A 22,669-nucleotide genomic window follows, 5' to 3' on the forward strand; every position below is an offset into this window, starting at 1 on the left:
TTAAGTACAATTTTTGATGCAATGCTTTGCAGCAGGGCTAATTCCTGCAATAAAACTAGAGTGTATGGCAGAGGTTGCAGTGTGATGGCACCAGTGCCTAAGGCCCAATTTTTCTGCCCCTGTTTAACAGGGGCGTTTAAGTAAAATTTTTGATGCAATGCTTTGCAGCAGGGCTAATTCCTGCAAAAAAACTAGAGTATATGGCAGAGGTTGCAGTGTGATGGCACCAGTGCCTAAGGCCCAATTTTTCTGCCCCTGTTTAACAGGGGCGTTTAAGTAAAATTTTTGATGCAATGCTTTGCAGCAGGGCTAATTCCTGCAATAAAACTAGAGTGTATGGCAGAGGTTGCAGTGTGATGGCACCAGTGCCTAAGGCCCAATTTTTCTGCCCCTGTTTAACAGGGGCGTTTAAGTAAAATTTTTGATGCAATGCTTTGCAGCAGGGCTAATTCCTGCAATAAAACTATAGTGTATGGCAGAGGTTGCAGTGTGATGGCACCAGTGCCTAAGGCCCAATTTTTCTGCCCCTGTTTAACAGGGACATGTAATTACAATTCTTGATATCATATTTCACAGGAGGGCCCCTTCCTGTGCCCACCCAGAGTAACTGTGAGGACTTATAGTGTTGTGGCACCAGCACCACAACCACCAAAGGTCAATTTTTCTACCACTGTTCAACAATGGCATGTAATTACAATTCTTGATATAATCGTTCACAGCAGGGCGCTCCAGCGCCCACCAAGAGTCACTTTGAGGGCTTACAATGTTGTTGCAAAACCAACACCTTGTTCCGCCATTTCTGCAGAGCATATAGGGCAGGCCCCTACTTTCAAACATCCAACTTACAAACATCTCCTACTTGCAAACGGAAGGAGACAACAGCAAGTGAGATGAAAAAAGATGGACGACAAAACAAATTATACAGGGGTGATAACCCTTCCCTATGTTTTCCAAAAAGCTTAAAAATATTTTTTTTGACTGGAGCTACACTTTAAAAATGTACCAGTTGAAAATTACAAACAGATTCAACTTAACACAACAAACCTACACAGTCCCAGTCTTGTTTGCACCGCCTGTATACTGCTGTTCTGAGTATATAGGGCCTGGGGGCCACACGCATTTCCTTTTTTTAATATGGGTACAGGGTTCCCCTTAATATGCGTACAAGACCCAAATAGGCTGGTAATGGGCAGGGAGGGCTACCCATGCCATTTTTCTGAATGATTTTCAACCATATTGCAGGAACCAGATATAACATTAAAACCGCAAGCAGTTTTAAATGGTGTTATTTCCGCTTAATGTCATTTTGTGCAGGGACTGTTCTAAACACGGGAAACACGTGGCACTTCACAGGCATACTACAGACACCCACCAGGCACCATATTTAAAGGAATATTTCACTTTTTTTTTTCACTTTAATCGTCATTAAAATCAGTACTCCCACCAAAACGGTAGTTTTTAAAACTTTTTTTTGCAGTGACCCATGTCCCCTGAGGCAGGAGGCAGGTCGCCAAACCCTTTTTAGGACACTATCTTGCATATTAGCCGTTAAAATTAGCACTTTCCAATTCGAACGTTCGAGTCCCATAGACTTCAATGGGGTTCTAACGTTCGTACCGAACGCGGGGGTCGTTCGCAAGTTCTGGTGCGAACCGAACCGGGGGGTGTTCGGCTCATCCCTATTCAGGAGGGATCCGGGATGAGAGGATGGCCGTTGGTTTCTGGCCATCCCCTGTCGATCGCTCCTGGTGAATGAGAAGCTTCCCCCGCCTGTGTAGTGTAAACACAGGCAGGGAGGAAGTGATGTCACTCTCCTCGGGGCGGTCTTTTTGACCGGACTGCGAGGAGAGCAGAGATAGTAAGTGCACCAACACTTCACTGACACGTAGGTACACATAGGCACACAAATAACCCCCCCTCCGATCACCCCCCCGATCACCCCCCGATCCCCCCAGCCCCCCCCCCCCTCCCAGTCACAGTGTCACTGATTGCAGTGATCATTTATTTACTGATCACTGCATTTAGTGTCAGTTGTGACAGTAAAAACTGTCAGGGCAGTTAGTGTTAGGTCCAGGGTAGCCCCCTACCCCCCTAATAAAGGTTTTAACCCCCTGATTGCCCCTAGAGTTAACCTTTTCACCTCCTTTTGCCAGTGTCACTAAGCAATCATTTTTCTGATCGCTGCATTAGTGTCACTGGTGCCGCTAGGTAGCTGGTTATTTTTTTAGGTTCACCGCCAGGTTTTTATAGCATTAGGTACCCCCATATACTACCCAATAAAGGTTTTAACCCCCTGATTGCCCCTAGAGTTAACCCTTTCACCAGCAATCACCGTATAAGTGACGCTGGATAGCCAGTTAGTTATTTAGTAATTTAGATTCCCCGTAAGGTTTTTATATAGCGTCCGGGACCCCCATATACTACCTAATAAAGGTTTTAACCCCCTGATTGCCCCTAGTTAACCCTTTCACCCCCTTTTTCCAGTGTCACTAAGCAATCGTTTTGTCACTGGTGCCGCTAGGTAGCTAGTTACTTTTTTAGGTTCACCGCCAGGTTTTTATAGCATTAGGTACCCCCATATACTACCCAATAAAGGTTGTAACCCCCTGATTGCCCCTTGAGTTAACCCTTTCACCAGCGATCATGGTATAAGTGTCACTGGTGATGCTGGATAGCCAGTTAGTTATTTAGGTTCCCCGTCAGGTTTTTATATAGCGTCTGGGACCCCCATATACTACCTAATAAAGGTTTTAACCCCCTGATTGCCCCCAGGTAACCCTTTCACCCCCTTTTGCCAGTGTCACTAAGCGATTGTTTTTATGATCGCTGCATTAGTGTCACTGGTGCCGCTAGGTAGTTAGTTATTTTTTAGGTTCACCGCCAGGTTTTTATAGCGCTAGGTACCCCCATATACTACCTAATAAAGATTTTAACCCCCTGATTGCCCCTAGAGTTAACCCTTTCACCAGCGATCACAGTATAAGTGTTATGGGTGACTCTGGTTAGTTAGTTTGCTTTTTATAGCATCAGGGCACCCACCATTTATTACCCAATAAAGGTTTAACCCCCCCTGCTCACCCGGCGGGTGATATCAATTAAGTTTTAGGGTCAGGGTCTGCGTCTCCCCAGGCAGTGCTAGGTTAGTGCCAGTACCGCTAACACCCATGCACAAAGCATAAACCTCCCGTAGTGGTATAGAATCTGAACAGATCAATATCTGATCTGATCAGATCTATACTAGCGTCCCCAGCAGTTTAGGGTTCCAAAAAAAGCATTGTTGGCGGGATCAGCCCAGATACCCGCTAGCACCTGCGTTTTGCCCCTCTGCCCAGCCCACCCAAGTGCAGTATCGATCGATCACTGTCACTTACAAAACACTAAACACATAACTGCAGCGTTTGCAGAGTCAGGCCTGGTCCCTGCGATCGCTAACAGTTTTTTTTTGGTAGCGTTTTATATTTAAATCCTGAAGGCAGTGCTTGGTTTTCAGGGTCCCGTACTTGGCTAGGTTCCCAAAAAGTCCCCCACATGTGGTATCCCCGTACTCGGGAGAAGCAGCAGAATTTATTTTGGGGTGTAATTTCACTTATGCCCATAGCATGTGTGAGCAATATATCATTTAGTGACAACTTTGTGCAAAAAAAAAAGTTTGTAATATTCCCGCAACTTGTGGCAAAATATAAAATATTTCATGGACTCAACATGCCTCTCAGTAAATAGCTTGGGGTGTCTACTTTCCAAAATGGGGTCATTTGGGGGGGTTTGTGTTATTTTGTCATTTTATGGCCTTCGAAACTGTGATAGGTAGTGAGGAGTGAAATAAAAAATTTGCACCCTTAGAAATCCTGAAGGCAGTGATTGGTTTTCAGGGTGCCGTACGCGGCTAGGCTCCCAAAAAGTCCCACACACGTGGTATCCTCATACTCAGGAGAAGCAGCAGAATATATTTTGGGGTGCAATTCCACATATAACTATGGCATGTGTGAGCAATATATCATTTAGCGACAACTTTTTGTAAACTTTTTTTTTTTTGTCATTATTCAATCACTTGGGACAAAAAAAAAAAATTCAATGGGCTCAACATGCTCCTCAGCAATTTCCTTAGGGTGTCTACTTTCCAAAATGTCCAAAATGGGGTCATTTGGGGGGGAGGGGTTGTGCTGCCCTGCCATTTTAGCAGGGCAATGAGAAATGAAATGAGATAGGCAGTCATAAATTAAATGCTGTGTACTGTAATTTCCAAAAAATGTATTCTAGTTTGTAGACGCTATAACTTTTGCGCAAACCAATAAATATATACGCTTATTGACATTTTTTTTACTAAAGACAAGTGGCTGAATACATTTTGGCCTAAATGTATGACTAAAATTGAGTTTATTCGATTTTTCTTATAACAAAAAGTAGAAAATATCTTTTTTTTTCAACATTTTCAGTCTTTTTCCTTTTATATCGTAAAAATTTTAAATCACAGAGGCAATAAAATACCATCAAAAGAAAGCTCTATTTGTGGGAAGAAAAGGACGCAAATTTCGTTTGGGTACAACATTGCATGACCGCACAATTACCAGTTAAAGCTGTGCAGTGTGAAATTGTAAAAAGACCTCTGGTCCTTGGGCTGACAATTGGTCCGGGGCTTAAGTGGTTAAACAGCAGACAGCATGGATTCATGAAAGACAGAAGTTGTCAAACAAACCCAATTTTATTTTTATGAGGCAGTAAGTAAAACTTTGGACAGAGGGGTGGCTGTTGACATAGTATATTTAGATTTAGCAAAAGCACTTGTACACGGCTCATGTGTAAGGTAAAGTCTACAGGTTTGGAAAGATCAGTTTGTAAATGGATAGAAAACTGGCTAAACGACAGAATTCAGAGAGTAGTGGTTAATGATTCATACTCTGAATGGTCTAAGTTTATTAGTGGTGTACCCCAAGGTTCAGTGTTGGGACCCTTACTATTTAATATCTTTATAAATGATATTGGGTCTGTGACTAAAGTTACAATTTCAGTCTATACAGATGTAACCAAGTTATGCAGTAGAATAATGTCCTTACAGGATGTCTCCAACTTACATCTGACCTCAATGCTCTGTTTAATTGGGCAACTCTGTAGCGAATGTTTAATGTTGATAAATATAAAGTTATGCACTTGCAGGCTAAGAATATACATGCATCATACAAACTAGGGGGAGTACAACTGTGGGAATCAGTGGTGGAGAAGGATCTGGCTGTTTTTGTAGATCATAAGCTTAAGGTAAAGCTTTCGTGTTTTTTTTTTCATTAAAACAATAAACAGGTTTTACTTACCTACCCTGTGCAGCGGTTTTGCACAAAGTGGCCCAGATCCTCCTCTTCTTGCGTCCGATGCTGAAGCTCCTGGCTCCTCCCTCCTGTTGTTTCTCCCCACAGCAAGCAGCTTGCTATAGGGGCACACAGACCAAAGCCACTGTTCTGTGTGTCCATTCACATATGGAGCCGTGGCTTGGCCCCACCTCTCCATCTCCTGATTGGTTCACTGGCAGTTATTGACAGCAGCGGGAACCATTGGTTCCCGCTGCTGCCAATAGCCAAACAGGAGCGCGACTCCCTAGAGAAGGAAGCAAGGCTCTCGTGGACATCGCTGGATCGAAAGGGGCTTGGGTAAATATTGGGGGGATGCTGCACACAGAAAGTTTTTTTTACCTTCATACCTTGTGCCTTTACAACCACTTTAATAATGACATGCAATGTCAAGCTGTGGTTTCCAAAGAGAGAGAGAAATCCTTTTTTTGTGTTAAGAGAGGTATGGACTGCAGAGTGAGAGATCATTTTGACCCGTACCAATCATTAGTAAGACCTCATCTGAAATATGCAGTTCAGTTTTGGGCTCCAGTTCACAAAAAGGATATCGGGGAACTGGAGAAAGTGCAGAGAAGGGCAACCAAACTGATAAGAGGCTTGGAGGAGCTCAGCTATGAGGAAAGATTAGAGGAACTGAATTTATTCTCTCTTGAGAAGAGGAGATTAAGAGGGATATGATCAACATGTATTAATACATAAGTGGTCAATATAGTGAACTTAGTGTTGAGTTATTCACTTTAAGGTCATCACATAGATTGAATCTTAAAATATGGAAAGGCTTCTTCACAGTAAGAGCTGTGAAAATGTAGAATAAACTTCCTCAAGAGCTGGATCGGGCCAGCTCAGTAGACTGTTTTAAAAAAGGGCTGAGTTATTTCCCAGATAAACATTTATAACTGGATACTAAAATGTATAGGCAGAGTTGATCCAGGGAATATCCGATTGCCTCCTAGGGGGTTTATGAAGGATTTTTTCGCCCTGGTAGAGCAATTTGGATCATGCTTTATTGGCGCCTTCCTCTAGGTCAACTGTGGGTATACGATTTTATATATAGAACTGTATAATATATCTTTTCCCTCTTCTATTGGTTGAACTGGATGGTCTTGTGTCTTTTTTCAGCCACACTAACAATGTAACTATGTGAAGCTAAGTCTCCATGAACCAAAATCCAACAAATGAAAGAGATGGGCCAGAGACAGGCCAGGCAGGAATGGACTAGATAATGCTGAACATTAGACAGGAAATTAGGTGGGCACTATTTGGGTTGCTGTAGCTTCTAACCCACACTGTGAGAAGTGTGCAGGTAAATCAGAATAAGAAATTTCAGTAAAGGAAAGTAACTGTGTATAACTAAATGTAAGGTTGGAGTTCAGCCGTGAAGTCACAAATCATCCTTTTTATTGAACATTTATTTCTTCAGTTTCATTATAAATTTTAGTAGAGCTAAAAAATGTCCTCAGAATTTTTACAAGAATACAGCTCCTATCTCAAGCAAAGCCGACTGCTGTTTAAGAGCTGCGTAACAGTACTTTTATAGCATCTTTATTTCAAGTCAATAAACCTGCATTTGTGTCTCCATTGCCTATTGGTTGTTTATTATACCATTATCTGTTGCTACTTATACCATTACATCACATGGCCCTTTATATGTCATATATATGCCTTGTAATAGGATCCAGGCTCATTGTGATCACAGGAGGAGCAAGAAAGGTCAACAGTAATTCTCCAGTAATAATATTAAGAAAAGGAGAAAGAAGGGTTGGAGACATTTTAAGGTCCTTAGCAATGGAGCCCCAGCCGGTTCTAGTCCTTGTGCTGGTAGTTCTTTCTTTCAGTTCTGGTGAGTAGTTTTGTTAGTATCTTAGACAAACAATTCTAGAATCCAACAGAAATACAATCATCTTTATGTAATGTTGTTGAACCTGGTGTTTGCCTAGTAGGAACTAGTATGGCATTCTGATTTTCTGTTTGATTATCTGTGAAGGTCCTCAGGCTACAGTATAATTATTGGTAGTTAGTCATGCTAAGGACTTTTGGCTACTCATCCAGAAAGGATCCTCAGGGAGCTATTTGGATGAGTAATGAAATATCTTCAACATTTTCAAACAAGTCCAGATAAATATGACAAATTATTACAAGGTCTATAGAAGTCTATGCCATTGTTGCAACACCAGTGGTGAACTTGTGCTATAGACCAGTCTTTTCTAGTGTTCTTTGACCAGTAATTGATCCTCTTAGCATTCCGTGTGCCAGTTTTGTTATTTGGGGAACATTGCCAGTCTCAGTAGGGATTGTGCTCTTTGGATTGAACCTTTCAGCAGCCTTGCTTGGATATTGATAACCACAGATAGACCCTGATATTCAATAGTGAAGTCAGCTTCCAGTTAGCCAAGAGCCCTTATGGCAGGTCAGCTTATCCTTATAGACCCTTAAGCTCCATGATACATTGGACATGTATTAGTCTTTACCTACTGCCACACTTAGGTTTAAAGCAGTAATAAACCCAAAAATGTATTTTGCAACTTAATAATTATTGAATGTGATGGCTGCTACTTTGTAAGGCCTTTTTGTCCCATTTATTTTGACTGAGTCTGTTATTTTTCAACTTTCTTTAACAGACCAAATAGTGGCTGTAGATACTTAAAACTGTTATCTGGAGCCTGGCTTTAATTTTTTAAGTCACTTATGTAAAATCAATCTACATCTATTAGCCCATCTACATCTTTTAGCCCATCAAACGCTATTCTTGCAATGCTGCTTTCTAAAAGTGTCTCTGTTGCTCTTCTATCCAGAGTTGAGACACCCTAAAGCCCCATACACACGATCAGATTTTCTGCTGATTTTTTCCTTCAGATTTACCAAAACCATGTAGTAGAAGGGCCTGCCTGATTGCATACAAATTGAAACTCCTAAGGTTTGACCTCATATTATATGGTTTTGGTAAATCTGAAGGAAAAAATCATCAGAAAATCTGATAGTGTGTATGGGGCTTAAGACAGAAAGTGTGTCACTGGCCTTATAACCTGTTATAAAAAAAAGGTTTATAAAATAAACTACATGTCAGGATTGGTAAGCTGTACCAAAAAATGGATATTCAGGATTAGATAGTGTACAGGACACCAAAAATGTGTCCTGGATGGCAGGTTTATCTCACCAATATTTGAGTTGTGATCCCTTTAAGGTTGACAGTTTTGGAGACCTCTCTGAGTACTCGTCCATGCAAGGTGAGGTGTTCTGGGATAGTCAGGCTAGAGAGGACTGACTTCCAATACTCTCTGAGTTGATAATTTGTTTTTAGGGAACTGGAATTTCAGAGGTTCAAAAAGAAGCCAAAGTCAACGGAGTCTTGAAAGGGAACAGAAAGGAATCAGCACCTGTGTCATTGGGGTAGAGTGGAGAGGCTACGAAGCGGTGAGCAAGGGTGAGCCCTCTGGCAAACCGAGAAGGTGGTTGCTGAACCCATGTGGCCTGTTCTGCACCCTTATCAAGGAGGAACCTTGAGCCTAGTGCCTAGTTTTGTGGTATCATAATTTTGGACTGCTTGATTGCTTTGCCGAAGAAAGCTATTTTTGTTTGCTTTTCAAAATAAAAGAACACATTGCTTTTCCCAGGCTACCTTGTATCACAGTAGATACCAGAAGGTTAAATTAGACTAGCTTCATATTATTTCAAAGTGCTCCGGTAGTGAGAAGTCTAAATTCCAAGATTCAAGTCCAGTGATCGAAAAAAAAGTGCTCTCTTTTTGTTGGATTTTCCATTTATGCTACACAATGAAGAATCTCACAGGAAGGATGGGACTATACCTTCTGCAGTATCAGGAATATTTTTCCACATTACATGGAAGCAGATGCAGGAACTTAAATGAGTATATATCTTCTTCTAGAATCCTGGCTAATTATGAGAAACTAGAAATGACTACAATGGTTGCTGTCTACCCAATACAGAAGTATTACTTTTAAGTTGAACTTCCCCATTAAATCAATGTGTATAAAACCCTAAACATGTCCTAAGTGGATAAAGAAGATGCTTTTTGATCAGTTGTGGATTTATTGATCTGTTTAATATATTCCTTGGTGGCTCAGTCCGTGCATTGTATTATTGTTAGCTGTCCTCTCAAATTCAAGGTATTCTTCTCTTGCCTGGCATTTGCTATCATGTGGAGTGGTAGCGGTGAGAATGAGCTTACCTATTGGCTTTAGAATGCTCTTCTTCAGTTATGAACTACTTGATTGGAAGAATTTTATAGTTTCTTATCCTTCCACAATGATAAAAGCACACAGTAAAACACTAAACTCATTTACTTTATGTTACTAGAAAACATTTTACATATTCACATTCTGGATTGAAATGGCAGCAAAGTATTTATTTTCTTTGTGTAGCAAATTATGATTATGATTTTCCCACAACCGTTTAATATATTATAAAAAAACATTATTATAGTTATATAGGATTTGTATAGTGCCAACAGATTACATAGTGCTTTACAAAACAAAGGTAAACAGTACAGCGAAAATGCAATTCAATTCAAGACAAGCGGGTTAGGAAGGCCATGCTTATGAGAACCTAAAATCGAATGAGCAAGGACAAGTGATGCAAAACTGTGGGGGGATGAATAGTAAAATGCAGTTGTTATATATAGATAAGATAGGCTTTCCTAAAGAGATGCGGTTTAAAGGATCATCTAAAGGTGGATAGATTAGGAGATACAGTAACTGGACAGGTTGGTGTAAAAAACTCCAGAAGTTGGAAGAGTCTCTGGAGAAGTCCTAGAGGAGAGCATGGGAGGAGGTGATGTTAGTGATGTAGCTTGGGGGCAAAGTTGTGGATGTCTTTGTAAGTCCTTGTTAATATTTTGAATTTGTTGGGTGATCAGGAGATCAGTGGAGAGATTGGCTGAGCTGTGAACACTGAGCAGTTGGTAAGGTAGATGAGTCCACAAATAACATTGATTATGTTCTCATTAAAATCAGAGGACATTTGTTTTTGAGAAAGAACTGTAAACCCTAATTTCCTTACACCTCTGTGTGCAAGTAAACATGATAAACCTCATTTGAGACTCCCCATTAATAAGAATGGGCTGCGGGGCCCCATTTACCACAATCTGATTGCAATATTCAGAATTCAAATTTCAATAGTTCTTTGAAAGTTTGAATCTGATTGGTGGCTGTAATTAACACAAACAGGTTCATGATCTAAACAAATCACCTGAACCAGAATTATTTATGGATTGGTTGAAATTGTGGGGCATAGACTCTGTTAACATTTTGCCTCCATGTGCATGCATTTTCACAGTTGGTGTGACCCATGCATAATGCCTTTGATCTCTTCTGGCTCTCTGCTTGTATCTCCCAACAACAAACAGTGATGTGTCTTGGCACACATATAAAAACATGGGGGGAATTAGCACTACATCATATCCAAATTTGGGGTTGCTAGCTATAAGTGGCCCCGAGATACGTGGCCCCAAAGTCGGGTCACAAAATGTCATTCTCTTCTGCAGAAAAGTAATATAAATGAAATAAGATGTGTGTGTTTTTTTGCACTGTACACTGCAAGTACGAGAAGTTGATGTGACAGATGTATATAAGTAATTAACCATCTTCCAAAATGTATAACTCAAATAGAAAAGATTAGAAAAAAATATAATTTAATAGAATAAAATAGAAAGAATATACAACCATCTTCTGAAATTCAAATTTCAAATAGAATACATTTGAATTTCGAATAGTATGAATTCAACATTTTTAATTAATTAATTTTAAATTTGGATAGAAAAGATTATAATTCGAATTTAGTATATAATGATTTCGATTTTAATAGAAAAGATTTTAATCGAATATAAAAGAATAGACTAGAAAAACAATAGAACAGAACAGAATAAAATATAATATATTCTATTCTGTTCTGTTATATCGTTTTTCTGGTCTATTTTCTATTTTATTATAATCTTTTCTATCCAAATTTAAAATTAATTCATTTAAAAATTTAAATTCATACTATTCGAAATTCAAATTTATTCTATTCAAATTTGAATTTCAGAAGATGGTTGTTTATTCTTTCTATTTTATTCTATTATTTTTTTTCTATTCTTTTCTAATCTTTTCGATTTGAATTAGAAATTTTGGAAGATGGTTAGTTACTTATACTTACTTATATATATCTGTCACATCAACTTTTCATACTTGCAGTGTACCAGTGCAAAAAAAAAAAAACCACACACATCTTATTTCATTTATATTTATGGTATCAATGAAGTTGTCAGCATGCCTGATTGAAGAAGTCATGGATGTCAATCGCAAGGCAAGGGCATATGCTGTATGTCATTGTCCACTTGCCAAAAGTTGTGTATTGTATGTGTCCACTTGCCACGTCATCTGCCACAAATTGTGTATTGACCACTTGCCACGTCACCTGCCACAAGTTGTGTATTGTCCACTTGCCACGACACCTGCCACTAGTGCCACGTGGCTGGCCATGAGTGCCACGTGACCTGACACGGGTGCCATGTGGCCTGACACGAGTGCCACGTGACCTGACACGAGTGCCATGTGACCGGCCACGAGTGCCACGTGACTTAACACGAGTGCCATGTGACCGGCCACGATTGTCATGTGACCAAGTTGTGGATTGTCCACTTGCCACGTCACCTACCACCAAGCGACCCCAGATATGGGCAATATGAAAGTACTTTTCTGCAGCAAAGAATGACATTTTGTGACCCGAATTTGGGGCCACATATCTCGGGGTCACTTATAGCTAGAAACACCAAATTTAGTATGCAAACACAATAGAACTAGCACTACAACTTAGCCAAACTTGGGGTTTCTAGCACCAAGTGACCCTGAGATACATGGCCCTAAATTCGGGTCACAAAATATTTTTTTCAAATCCGTTTGAAATAGTTTCGAATGCGGTTGAAATAATTTTGAATCATGTTGAAATCATTTCAAATTCGGTAGAAATATTTTTGAATTTGGTTGAAATATTTTTGAATGTGACCAATTTTTCTAATTCAGCAGAAAACTAAACGAAATACGAAAACGAATTTAAAGAATTTAACGAATATAACTAAACAAAATTAATTAATTAACAAATGAAATCTAAACAAAACTAAACAATTTTTTTCCTTTTGCACATGTCTAATTAGCGTGGGTTCCCCACCAAAATCCATACCAGACCCTTATCCAAGCATGCAGTCTGCAGGACAGGATGGGGGGGGCGAGCGAGCCTCCTGAACCATACCAGGCCACATGCCCTCAACATGGGGAGGGTGCTTTGGGGTCCCCCAAAGCACTTTGTCCCCATGTTGATGGGGACAAGAGCCTCTTCCTGACAACCCTGGCCATTGGTTGTTGGGATCTGTGGATGGGGGCTTATCAGAATTTGGAAGCCCCCTTTAACAAGGGGGCCCCCAGATCTCGGTCCCCCCCATGTTAATGGGTATCGGGTACATTGTACCCCTACCTATTCACCAAAAAGTGTCAAAAAAAGTAAAAACCACAATAGAGAATTTTGACAAATCCTTTATTTAAAAAAAAAAGAGTCCTGTAATGTACATCCATCATCAATCACGCCACCGGACGGACCCAAAAAATAGAGAAAAAAAAATGAAAAAACTAAAAAAAATGGATGACCACGCCCCCTCTGATGTCACATGACATCAGAAGGGGATGTGTCACTCGGTTCAATGGGTGTTGGCTATATAACAGCTGTCACAGCCAAGAGACAGCAGTTGCCAGGAGGCCTCCCATCGAGGCAGAGCTTTTTTTTTCTATTTCCGGGTCCGTCAGGCGACATGATTTTTTTTTTTTTAATAAAGGAATTGTCAAAAACTGTCTGTCTGTATGTACCCGATACCCAGGGCTGTCTTTAATATTGATTGGACCCTGGGCAAACATTTCCTTGCCCACCAAAGTAAATGGGAATTTACACTGACTACCAGTATAAGGGCAATTCTGCACTCACCACCAATGTGTAAGAATTTATACTGAAAACCAATGTAATGGGGGATTTGACATCAACAACCAATAAAAGGGGATTTCTACACTGGTCACCAATGTAAGGGGGAATTTACGCTCACCACCAATTTAAAGGGGGCTTCTACATGGACCACCAATGTAAGGGAGGATTCAAAACTGACCACAATTGCAAGTTTGGATCTTTTTTATTGATTACTAATATAAAGAGAAGTTTATACACTGGCCCCTAATGTAATGAGGATTTACACTGACCACTAATGTAATACGAGCATTCACAGTAACCACCAGTGTAAGGAGAGATTTACACTGACCACCAATGTAGTGACCGCCTAGTATTTTGGACCTATGAGATTTTGTTTATTAATTCTGTCATAGGGTTCCCCTTAACCACTTCAATGCACTGTATTATATACTGTACACTGACTGCACTGAGCAAGACAAATACAATAATGATATTTACCAGCGTATTTATACACTCCTATCTCATATGGGATCAATCAATTAATAAGTCATTTAGTACTAATAAAGATAATCAACAAATAAAAAAACATGTAGACATATATGGAATCATGGGTCATCAGAGGCTATCACTTTTCTTATTACATTCGGTATGCGCTAAGGAAGAACAAAACACATATAGTGAATACATGTATATAACTGGCTATGAAAATAAAAATAAAAAGACATCACTGTTTTTTGGGGTAAAATAAAAAATAAAAATAAAGAATAAGTCAAAGATGTAAACATAGATCAAAATCAGAATTCAATCCATGAGTCAATAATGTATTTAAATGGTGTATCCATTGAACCTCTAGCTTTCTAAGGGTTCATTCCCTATTGCCCAAATGTCTGTTCTTATATATACGATCTATAACCATAAATCTTAATTGAGAAACAGTATGTCCTTTCTCTATGAAATGTTGGGCTAAGGGTAATTTGTCTAATTTATCCCTGATGGAATACTTGTGTCTAGCAATCCTATCTTTAACTATTTGGGTGGTTTCTCCCACATATAATAACCCACATAGACACTTTATTATATATACAGTATAAGCCCCTGTACACACGGTCGGAGATTCCGACAACCAAATCCGTTGGAGTAATTCCAACGGATTAATTCCGGAAGACGTCTGGAAGTGATGTTGCATACACACTGTCGGACTAAGTTGTCGGAAAATCCGATTGTACATAACGTGATGACGTTATTTTGTTACGATGGGACTATGTTCAGGCTAGTAGCCAATAGCTTTGGTCTAGGAATTTGATCTGAGCATGCGTGGCACTTTGTCCGTCAGAGTAGGCTACACATGATCGGAGTATGTCCGATCGGAGCATTTTACCGGCAAGTTGGAAAAGTTGGTCTGTCGGATATTCCGACGGAAACAGTCCGATGGAGACCACACACAGTCGGAATATCCGACAAAATGGTCCGATAGGACACATTCCGTCGGAATCTCCGACCGTGTGTAAAAGGGCTAAGATGATTGGCAAGTGTAATAATGTTTAATGTCAATATTAAACCTTGTATGTGTTTGGGAGAAAGATTTCCCTTTTATCATGCTGTTGCATTGGATGCAACACAGACAGGGAAATGAGCCAAAGTTACGTGGTCCCAAAAAAGTTGTAAGAGGTGAGGGAGGATGATATTGATCAGATTTCACCAATCTGTCATATATCGTCCAACCTCAGCGGTAAGAATACAAAAGAGGACAATGGAATTCCTGTACTGACGGATAACCATCATTCAGGATAGACCAGTGTTTCTTTACTACACCAATTGCCTATGAGGAATGAATTTGAAATTTCCAGATGGATGAAAACTTGAGTACAATAATAGCTGGTTATGATCTGTAGGCTTTGTATATAAATCACTATGTGTTGTTCATTAATGCATAACAAGGTGTCCAAAAAGGTATTTGAATGTCACTGACTGTCGTGTTGAATTTTAAGCCAGGGATTAGGGAATTAAGGTACATGTTAAATACATTTAAAGATTCTAAGTTGCCCGACCAGATCGCAAAGGCGTCATCGATAAATCTATACCAACATGTGCAGTTTTGAATAAATAAATTGCAATGATAAATGAAAGCGTTCTTTATCATGTGCATGAATGCATTGGCGTATGGGGGGGGGGGGGGGCAAAATTAGAGCCCATCGCAGCTCCGATGAGCTGTAAATATTATTTTTCTTTAAAAAGAAAGAAGTTTTTCTCCAAAACGATCGATAATAATTGTATCAAAAAGGTAATGTGTGTAGATGTATATTTATTTGAGCGAATCAATCATCGTCGGCATATATGAACATCCCGTCACTCCTATTACATACATATTGTCTAAAATACATAAAAATCCTTTAAATCCACCAGGACATCCCATAGTTTCTAGCACAGATTCCATTACCACAACGATTGCTAGATTTTTGGAGAAATGTCTTACATCCCTTATATAAAGTACACAATCATACATACAAGATGCTCAACATTTTTTACAAAAAGTTTGTAACATACTGTAGTTATACCATCAGGGTCTATGTTAGTCACCTGGGATGTAGCAAATCTATACACTCCCATACCCCATAATTTGGGCATAGAGGCCTGCCGGTGACTATTAATTCACTCAAAAAAACATACATCTACACACATTACCTTTTTTTTAATTGTTTTTTATTAGAATATAGCATTGGCACATAAAGTACAAGAGTAGCATTGCATATGCTAAGAGATAGTAGTAGTAAGTATACATTAACATTACCTGAGCATATATCTTTTAGTAAGAGGGTACATACATCCTACTACACAATGTGGATGTTGTTTCCCCATGAACGCACATTTCCAGGTTAGCAATGCGATTTCAACTCAATCACATTGTCTCTTTGGTTTGCAGACTATCATTGCATTATCTGTGACAATTGTAAAAGTTGACAGAAAACACAAGTATATATATATACCTATTGGTGCGGTTTTTACTCATGGGGTCAGTCAATATCAAGAAATCTTGATGTCCATGGTGCCCATTGGTTATTGAAGGAATTTAGGTTATTTGTTTGTATGGCAAAGTATTTTAACGCTGCGTATCACTTCCTCAGTGTTAAGGGCTATGGTAGTTTTCGGGCCGCTATTAGTATAGATGTTACAATACTTCTAAGTTGATATGGAATAAGAAGAGCTAATTGAGCAGAAGGATTAATAATTGATCCATTTACTTTAGTTATTAGTTTGAAGATTGCATACCAAAAGCTGCGTATGTTTTTGCAATCCCAAAGTATGTGAATAATACTACCTTTAGATCCACATTGCCTCCAACAGGTATTTTTTTCAGAGGGAAAGATTAAAGATAGTCTAGTTGGGGTGCGATAAGATCTATGAAGAGTTTTGAGCGTTTGATCCCAATGATTCCTACAATGGGAATATCAGAAGCTAGACTGGATGGCAGATTGCCACTGTTTGGAAGAGTATACAGAGTCAAGTTATTTTTTTCCCCATATTAGTCGTTTTTACAAAATTCTTATTATTGTGAAGTAAGGAGTAGAACCATGATAAACCTTTAGGAGTATTGCATTTTGGCTTCAGGTATTGTTATACACCATTGTGCAATTCATAGTGTGAATCTGGGTGGGTGGCATGGAAATGTTTTAGTTGAATTAAGGCATAAGAGGTGAGTCTTGGCTGTTTGGAAAGTAATTCTTTATACGTCATTATGTTATCTTGTAACCATGGTTGGACTCTGAGGTTAAGAATCAAATATTCATATACCTGCAGAGGTACAGTAGATTTTCTTGGCGCATTTTAGAGTGGGGATCAAGCTGGCTATTATATTTTTCCCAAGCTGTTAGGGTTGCTATGAAAAGTTAGGGCATTTTATTTGACTATTTGGCAGTTTGGCTATGTGGTGGGAAGGTAGGTCCCTATTATGCAATGTTGCTTTCTCAATTTGCACCCAAAGTATATCAGACTCTGGCTTAAACCAAGCTTTCATCTGGTCCAATAATGCTGCTATGTAATAACTAAGAAGTACAGGGAAGCCGGCTCCTCCTTTATAGCTGTGTCTCTGTATAACTGAGAATGATATTCTCGCCATTTTACCCTTCCAAATATACTGTCTGAAGAGTTTGTTGGTTGTGTCAAAGAAGGCTTCAGGAATACTAATTGGAATAGTTCTAAAAAAGTAAATAATTTTGGGCAAGAGAGGCAATTTTTAATGGAGCTATTCTTCCTAACCATGAAATTTCATAAGTAGAGATATAGTGCAAGTCCTTTTTTATGGTTTACAACAATGCTGGTCGTTTTTTTTTTCACATGTGAAGGATGTAGGAGTAATTTTAATTCCCAAATAGGGGATAGATTTAGACGTCCATTGAAACAGGAATTTATGTTTTAGTTGGGTTATTTGACGTTTAGAGACATTTAGGCCGGGTTCACACCACAGCGATGCGGGAACGCCGCGAATCCGCGGCGTTTTCCCGCATCGCACACCTCCCGCCGGCAGTTCACACTGCCCTATGCGGACGGCTGGGAGTGTCAATGATATGTTAATGACTACCCCAGATCCGTCCGCATATCGCAGTGCGATCTGCCGACTCGCACAGGAATCGGATCGCATGGTGTGAACCCCCATGCGATCCGATTCTGTTGCGGACCAAAAAAAGGGTCCCGTGCGAGTTTGCTGCGGGAGCGATGCGAATTCAGCCATACTATCTGTATGGCTGAACTCGCATCGCTACGGAGATCGGATGTGATTTGCACTGCAGTGTGAACCCAGCCTAAGGGAAACGCACAGCAAGCGGATGGCATACTACTTCTGTAGCACGCGGTCTGGTGCAGGCGAGCGCCCTGCGTGTGCGACCTGCATTTCATGACGTAACATTAGGCTGGGTTCACACTGCTGCGGGGGGAGATCCGGATGTGATTCGCACCGCAAATCACATCCGATCTCCGTAGCGATGCGAGTTCAGCCATACAGATAGTATGGCTGAATTTGCATCGCTCCCGCAGCAAACTCGCACGGGACCCTTTTTTTGGTCCGCAACAGAATCGGATCGCATGGGGGTTCACACCATGCGATCCGATTCCTGTGCGAGTCGGCAGATCGCACTGCGATATGCGGACGGATCTGGGGGTGTCATTAACATATCATTGACACTCCCAGCCGTCCGCATAGGGCAGTGTGAACTGCCGGCGGGAGTAATGCGATGCGGGAAAACGCTGCGGATTCGCGGCGTTCCCGCATCGCTGTGGTGTGAACCCAGCCTAACACCCCGCTGCAAATCGCAACTGCAGTGCGTTTTGAGGCCGGGTTCACACCACAGCGATGCGGGAACGCCGCGAATCCGCGGCGTTTTCCCGCATCGCACACCTCCCGCCGGCAGTTCACACTGCCCTATGCGGACGGCTGGGAGTGTCAATGATATGTTAATGACACCCCCAGATCCGTCCGCATATCGCAGTGCGATCTGCCGACTCGCACAGGAATCGGATCGCATGGTGTGAACCCCCATGCGATCCGATTCTGTTGCGGACCAAAAAAAGGGTCCCGTGCGAGTTTGCTGGGGGAGCGATGCGAATTCAGCCATACTATCTGTATGGCTGAACTCGCATCGCTACGGAGATCGGATGTGATTTGCACTGCAGTGCGGTGCGAATCACATCCGGATCTCCCCCCGCAGCAGTGTGAACCCAGCCTAAGGGAAACGCACAGCAAGCGGATGGCATACTACTTCTGTAGCACGCGGTCTGGTGCAGGCGAGCGCCCTGCGTGTGCGACCTGCATTTCATGACGTAACATTAGGCTGGGTTCACACTGCGATCCGATTCCTGTGCGAGTCGGCAGATCGCACTGCGATATGCGGACGGATCTGGGGGTGTCATTAACATATCATTGACACTCCCAGCCGTCCGCATAGGGCAGTGTGAACTGCCGGCGGGAGTAATGCGATGCGGGAAAACGCCGCGGATTCGCGGCGTTCCCGCATCGCTGTGGTGTGAACCCAGCCTTACAGGGAAAATACACAATTTAGTAATTTTGAGTTTGTAGTAGGACACTGCATTTTATTTTAGCAAAAAAGAATATACTTTAGTCAGGGAAGAAGCCAGGTTAGTGAGTGTGAGAATCACGTCATCTGCAAAAAGGCCTATCTTATGGGTGTGACCTGGGCCAGTAATTCCGGAAATTGTACTGTCATTTCTGATGGCCTTCGCCAGGGGTTCCATCATCAGAGTGAATATGATCGGTGATAAGGGACAGACCTGGCGAGTTCCATTTGTAATATAATTTTTTTTAGAGATGGCATTGGACGTGAAGACTGTGGCTGAGGGTTTAGTATATGAAGCTGAGATTGCTGAGAGTATGGGTCCATGAAGGCCAAACTTCTGGAGAATCGCAGTGAGGTAGCCCCAGTGTACCCTGTCAAAAGTTTTTTTCAGCGTCCAATGCCAAAATTACAGTGGGTGTATTCCTTGTTTCTACTATTTGGAGAAGATTAAATAATCTTCCGGTGCCATCGGGGGCTTGTCTTCCCTTGACAAAGCCCACCTGGTCAGCTTTCACTAGTGATGGAGTTATTTTAGCTAGTCTATTGGCCAAGATTTTAGCATCAGTTTTGAGGTCTGTGTTCAACACGGAGATAGGTCTAAAATTTTTTGGGGTGTCCGGCTTCTTCCCTGGCTTTGACAGAGTAACAATAATGGCCTGTAACATTTCTTCAGGTAAATTGGCTGCTGATACAAAGCTGTTGAACAATATTCCAATATGAGGGACTAGAAAAGGCTTTATAGTATTCTAACGTGAAGCCGTCATTGCCTGGTGCTTCGTTTGCTGGCAGGGCCTGAATGGTATCCAAAATGTATTTGTCTGAAATTGGTGCTTTAAGTATTTCCAGGTTATCTGCAGTCATGGTGGATAAAGTCAATGAGTCGAGAAAGGATTTAATAGTTTGGGTAGAAGGCTGAGGTGTCTCTTTGTCTAGTTTAAGATTGTATAGGTCTCTATTTCATGAAGGAATTGGCTTTGGAGGTAGGGTGGTGTTCTAAAACTCCAGTGTGGGGGTCCTTAATGCTGTTCAGTTTGGAGTGTTGTTTTCTCTTTTTAATATAGTGTGTGAATACTTTACCAGCTTTATTCCCCTGAACATAGTACCTGGCTTTTGTTCATTTCATATAGTTCTGGTGGATTGAGATGAGTGCTGAACGATTTTTTTGTCTACAGTCAAACAGGTCAGATTCTACTTGGGGAGACAGGTTTTGTTTATGTCGTTGCTCTAAGTTTTTGAGCTCTGACACTAGATTGTTCAACAGCTTTGCCTTTTTCCTTTTTTCCCTAGCAGCCGCCTGGATGAGTAGACCCCTGCTATATGCTTTATGGGCGCACCATAAAGATAGCACATTTATGTCATTAGTGTTGTTAATCTCCAAAAATTCACTAAGTTTTTGGTTTAGTCCAGTTGAGTGCTTTGGATTGGACAGTAGGTCAGTATTATTTCTCCATAAATATGCAGGCATGGTGGAGATTTGTTCTCCCTTCAATTTGTCCACTTTTCTCCACATAGAGCGTAAATGGGCTGTTCAGGCCATGTACATTTAGAGAGATAATTTAAAGTGTTGTGGGTCCTTCTTAAATAGGATGGCTTTAGTTACTGCAAGCACACATTAACTTTTTGATACAATTATCAATCGTTTTGGAGGAAAACTTTTTTAGTTTTTAAGAAAAATACTATTTACAGCTCTTCGGAGCTGCAATGGGTTATAATGTCCCCCCCATACGCCAATGCATTCATGCACATGATAGAGAATGATGCTTTCTTTTATCATTGCAATTTATTTATTCAAAACTGCACATGTTGGTACAGATTTATCGATGATGCCTTTGCGATCTGGTCAGGCGACTTAGAATCTTTAAAATGTATTTAACATATACCTTAATTCCCTAATTCCTGGCTTAGAACTCAACATGACAGTCAGTGACATTCAAATACCTTTTTTGGACACCTTGTTAAGCATTAATGAACAACACATTGTTAGTGATTTATATACAAAACCTACAGATCATAACCAGCTATTTTTGTACTCAAGTTTCATCCATCTGGCGTTTTCGAATCCATTCCTTGTAGCCAATTGGTCTGTGTATCCTGGATTGTTAATGATCCAAATTTAATGAATATCAGATTATATAAGATGGAAGGGAAACTACAACAATGAGGTTATCCCAAGAAAATGATCAAAAAGGAATGAGATGATCTGCTCTGTCACATAGTAACACGATGTCTCCCCTTCATCTCACAATTCCATCTTTATTCCACTAGGGTTTACAATATAGTAAAGAAACACTGGTCTATCCTGCATGATGGTTATCCGTCAGTACATGAATTCCATTGTCCTCCTTTGCCTTCTTACCGCCGAGGTCAGACGATATATGACAGATTGGTCAAATCTGATCACTATCATCCTCCTTCACCTCTTACAACCTTTTTGGGACCACGTAACTGGATCATTTCACTGTCTATGTTATATCCAATGCAACAGTATGATAAAGGGGAAATCTTTCTCCCATCCACATATAGTGTCCATATGGGTTATTATATGTGGGAGAAACCACCCAAATAGTTAAAGATAGGATTTCTAGACACAAGTATTCCATCAGGGATAAATTAGACAAATTACCCTTAGCCCAACATTTCATAGAGAAAGGACATACTGTTTCTCAATTAAGATTTATGGTTATAGATGGTATACCTAAGAACAGATGTGGAGGGATTAGGGAATGAACCCTTAGAAAGCGGAAGGTTCAATGGATACACCATTTAAATACATTATTGCCTAATGGATTGAATTCTGATTTTGATCTATATTTATATCTTTGACGTATTCTTTATTTTTATTTTTTATTTTTTCCACAAAACAGTGATGTCTTTTTATTTTTATTTTCATAGCCGGTTATATACATGTATTTACTATATGTGTTTTGTTCTTCCTTAGCGCATATTGAATGTGATAACAAAAGTGATAGCACCTGATGACCCATGATTCCATATATGTCTGCATGTTTTTTTAATTTTTTAATTATCCTTATTGATACTAAATTACTGATTAATTCATTGAACCCATATGAGATATGAGATAAATACCCTTGTAAAGATCATCATTATTGTATGTGTCTTACTCTAAAGAGGGGGATCTGTATAGCCCGAAACTGTCATGCAATGCATTTGACACTGAATGGAATTTGAATTTTCCTAATAAATTTTAAGTGCAGCAATCCCAGCTGATTGTTATTTCTATATATACCGTGTAGTGTATATATATATATATATATATATATATATATATATATATATATATATATATTAGCTCTCATGGCAGATGCG

The 22,669-nt window shown here is 40.3% G+C and overlaps 1 protein-coding gene across 8 annotated transcripts in view; it reads left to right on the top strand.

Moving 5' to 3' along the window:
• Nucleotides 1–7,033: 7,033 nt before the first annotated feature.
• Nucleotides 7,034–22,669, top strand: part of LOC143961269 (uncharacterized) — a 217,974-nt gene continuing 202,338 nt past the window's right edge. For all 8 annotated transcript variants that reach the window (XM_077470512.1, XM_077470513.1, XM_077470518.1 and 5 more), the window contains exon 1: nt 7,034–7,176. In XM_077470512.1, the coding sequence (XP_077326638.1) occupies nt 7,122–7,176 (55 nt within the window). In that variant the 5' untranslated portion in view covers nt 7,034–7,121. The remainder of the gene's footprint in view (nt 7,177–22,669) is intronic.

The sequence above is a fragment of the Lithobates pipiens genome, unplaced genomic scaffold, assembly GCF_037356315.1.
Source record: "Lithobates pipiens isolate NorthernLeopardFrog02 unplaced genomic scaffold, aLitPip1_a1.2 Scaffold_8, whole genome shotgun sequence".
Classification (NCBI taxonomy): Eukaryota; Metazoa; Chordata; class Amphibia; order Anura; family Ranidae; genus Lithobates; species Lithobates pipiens.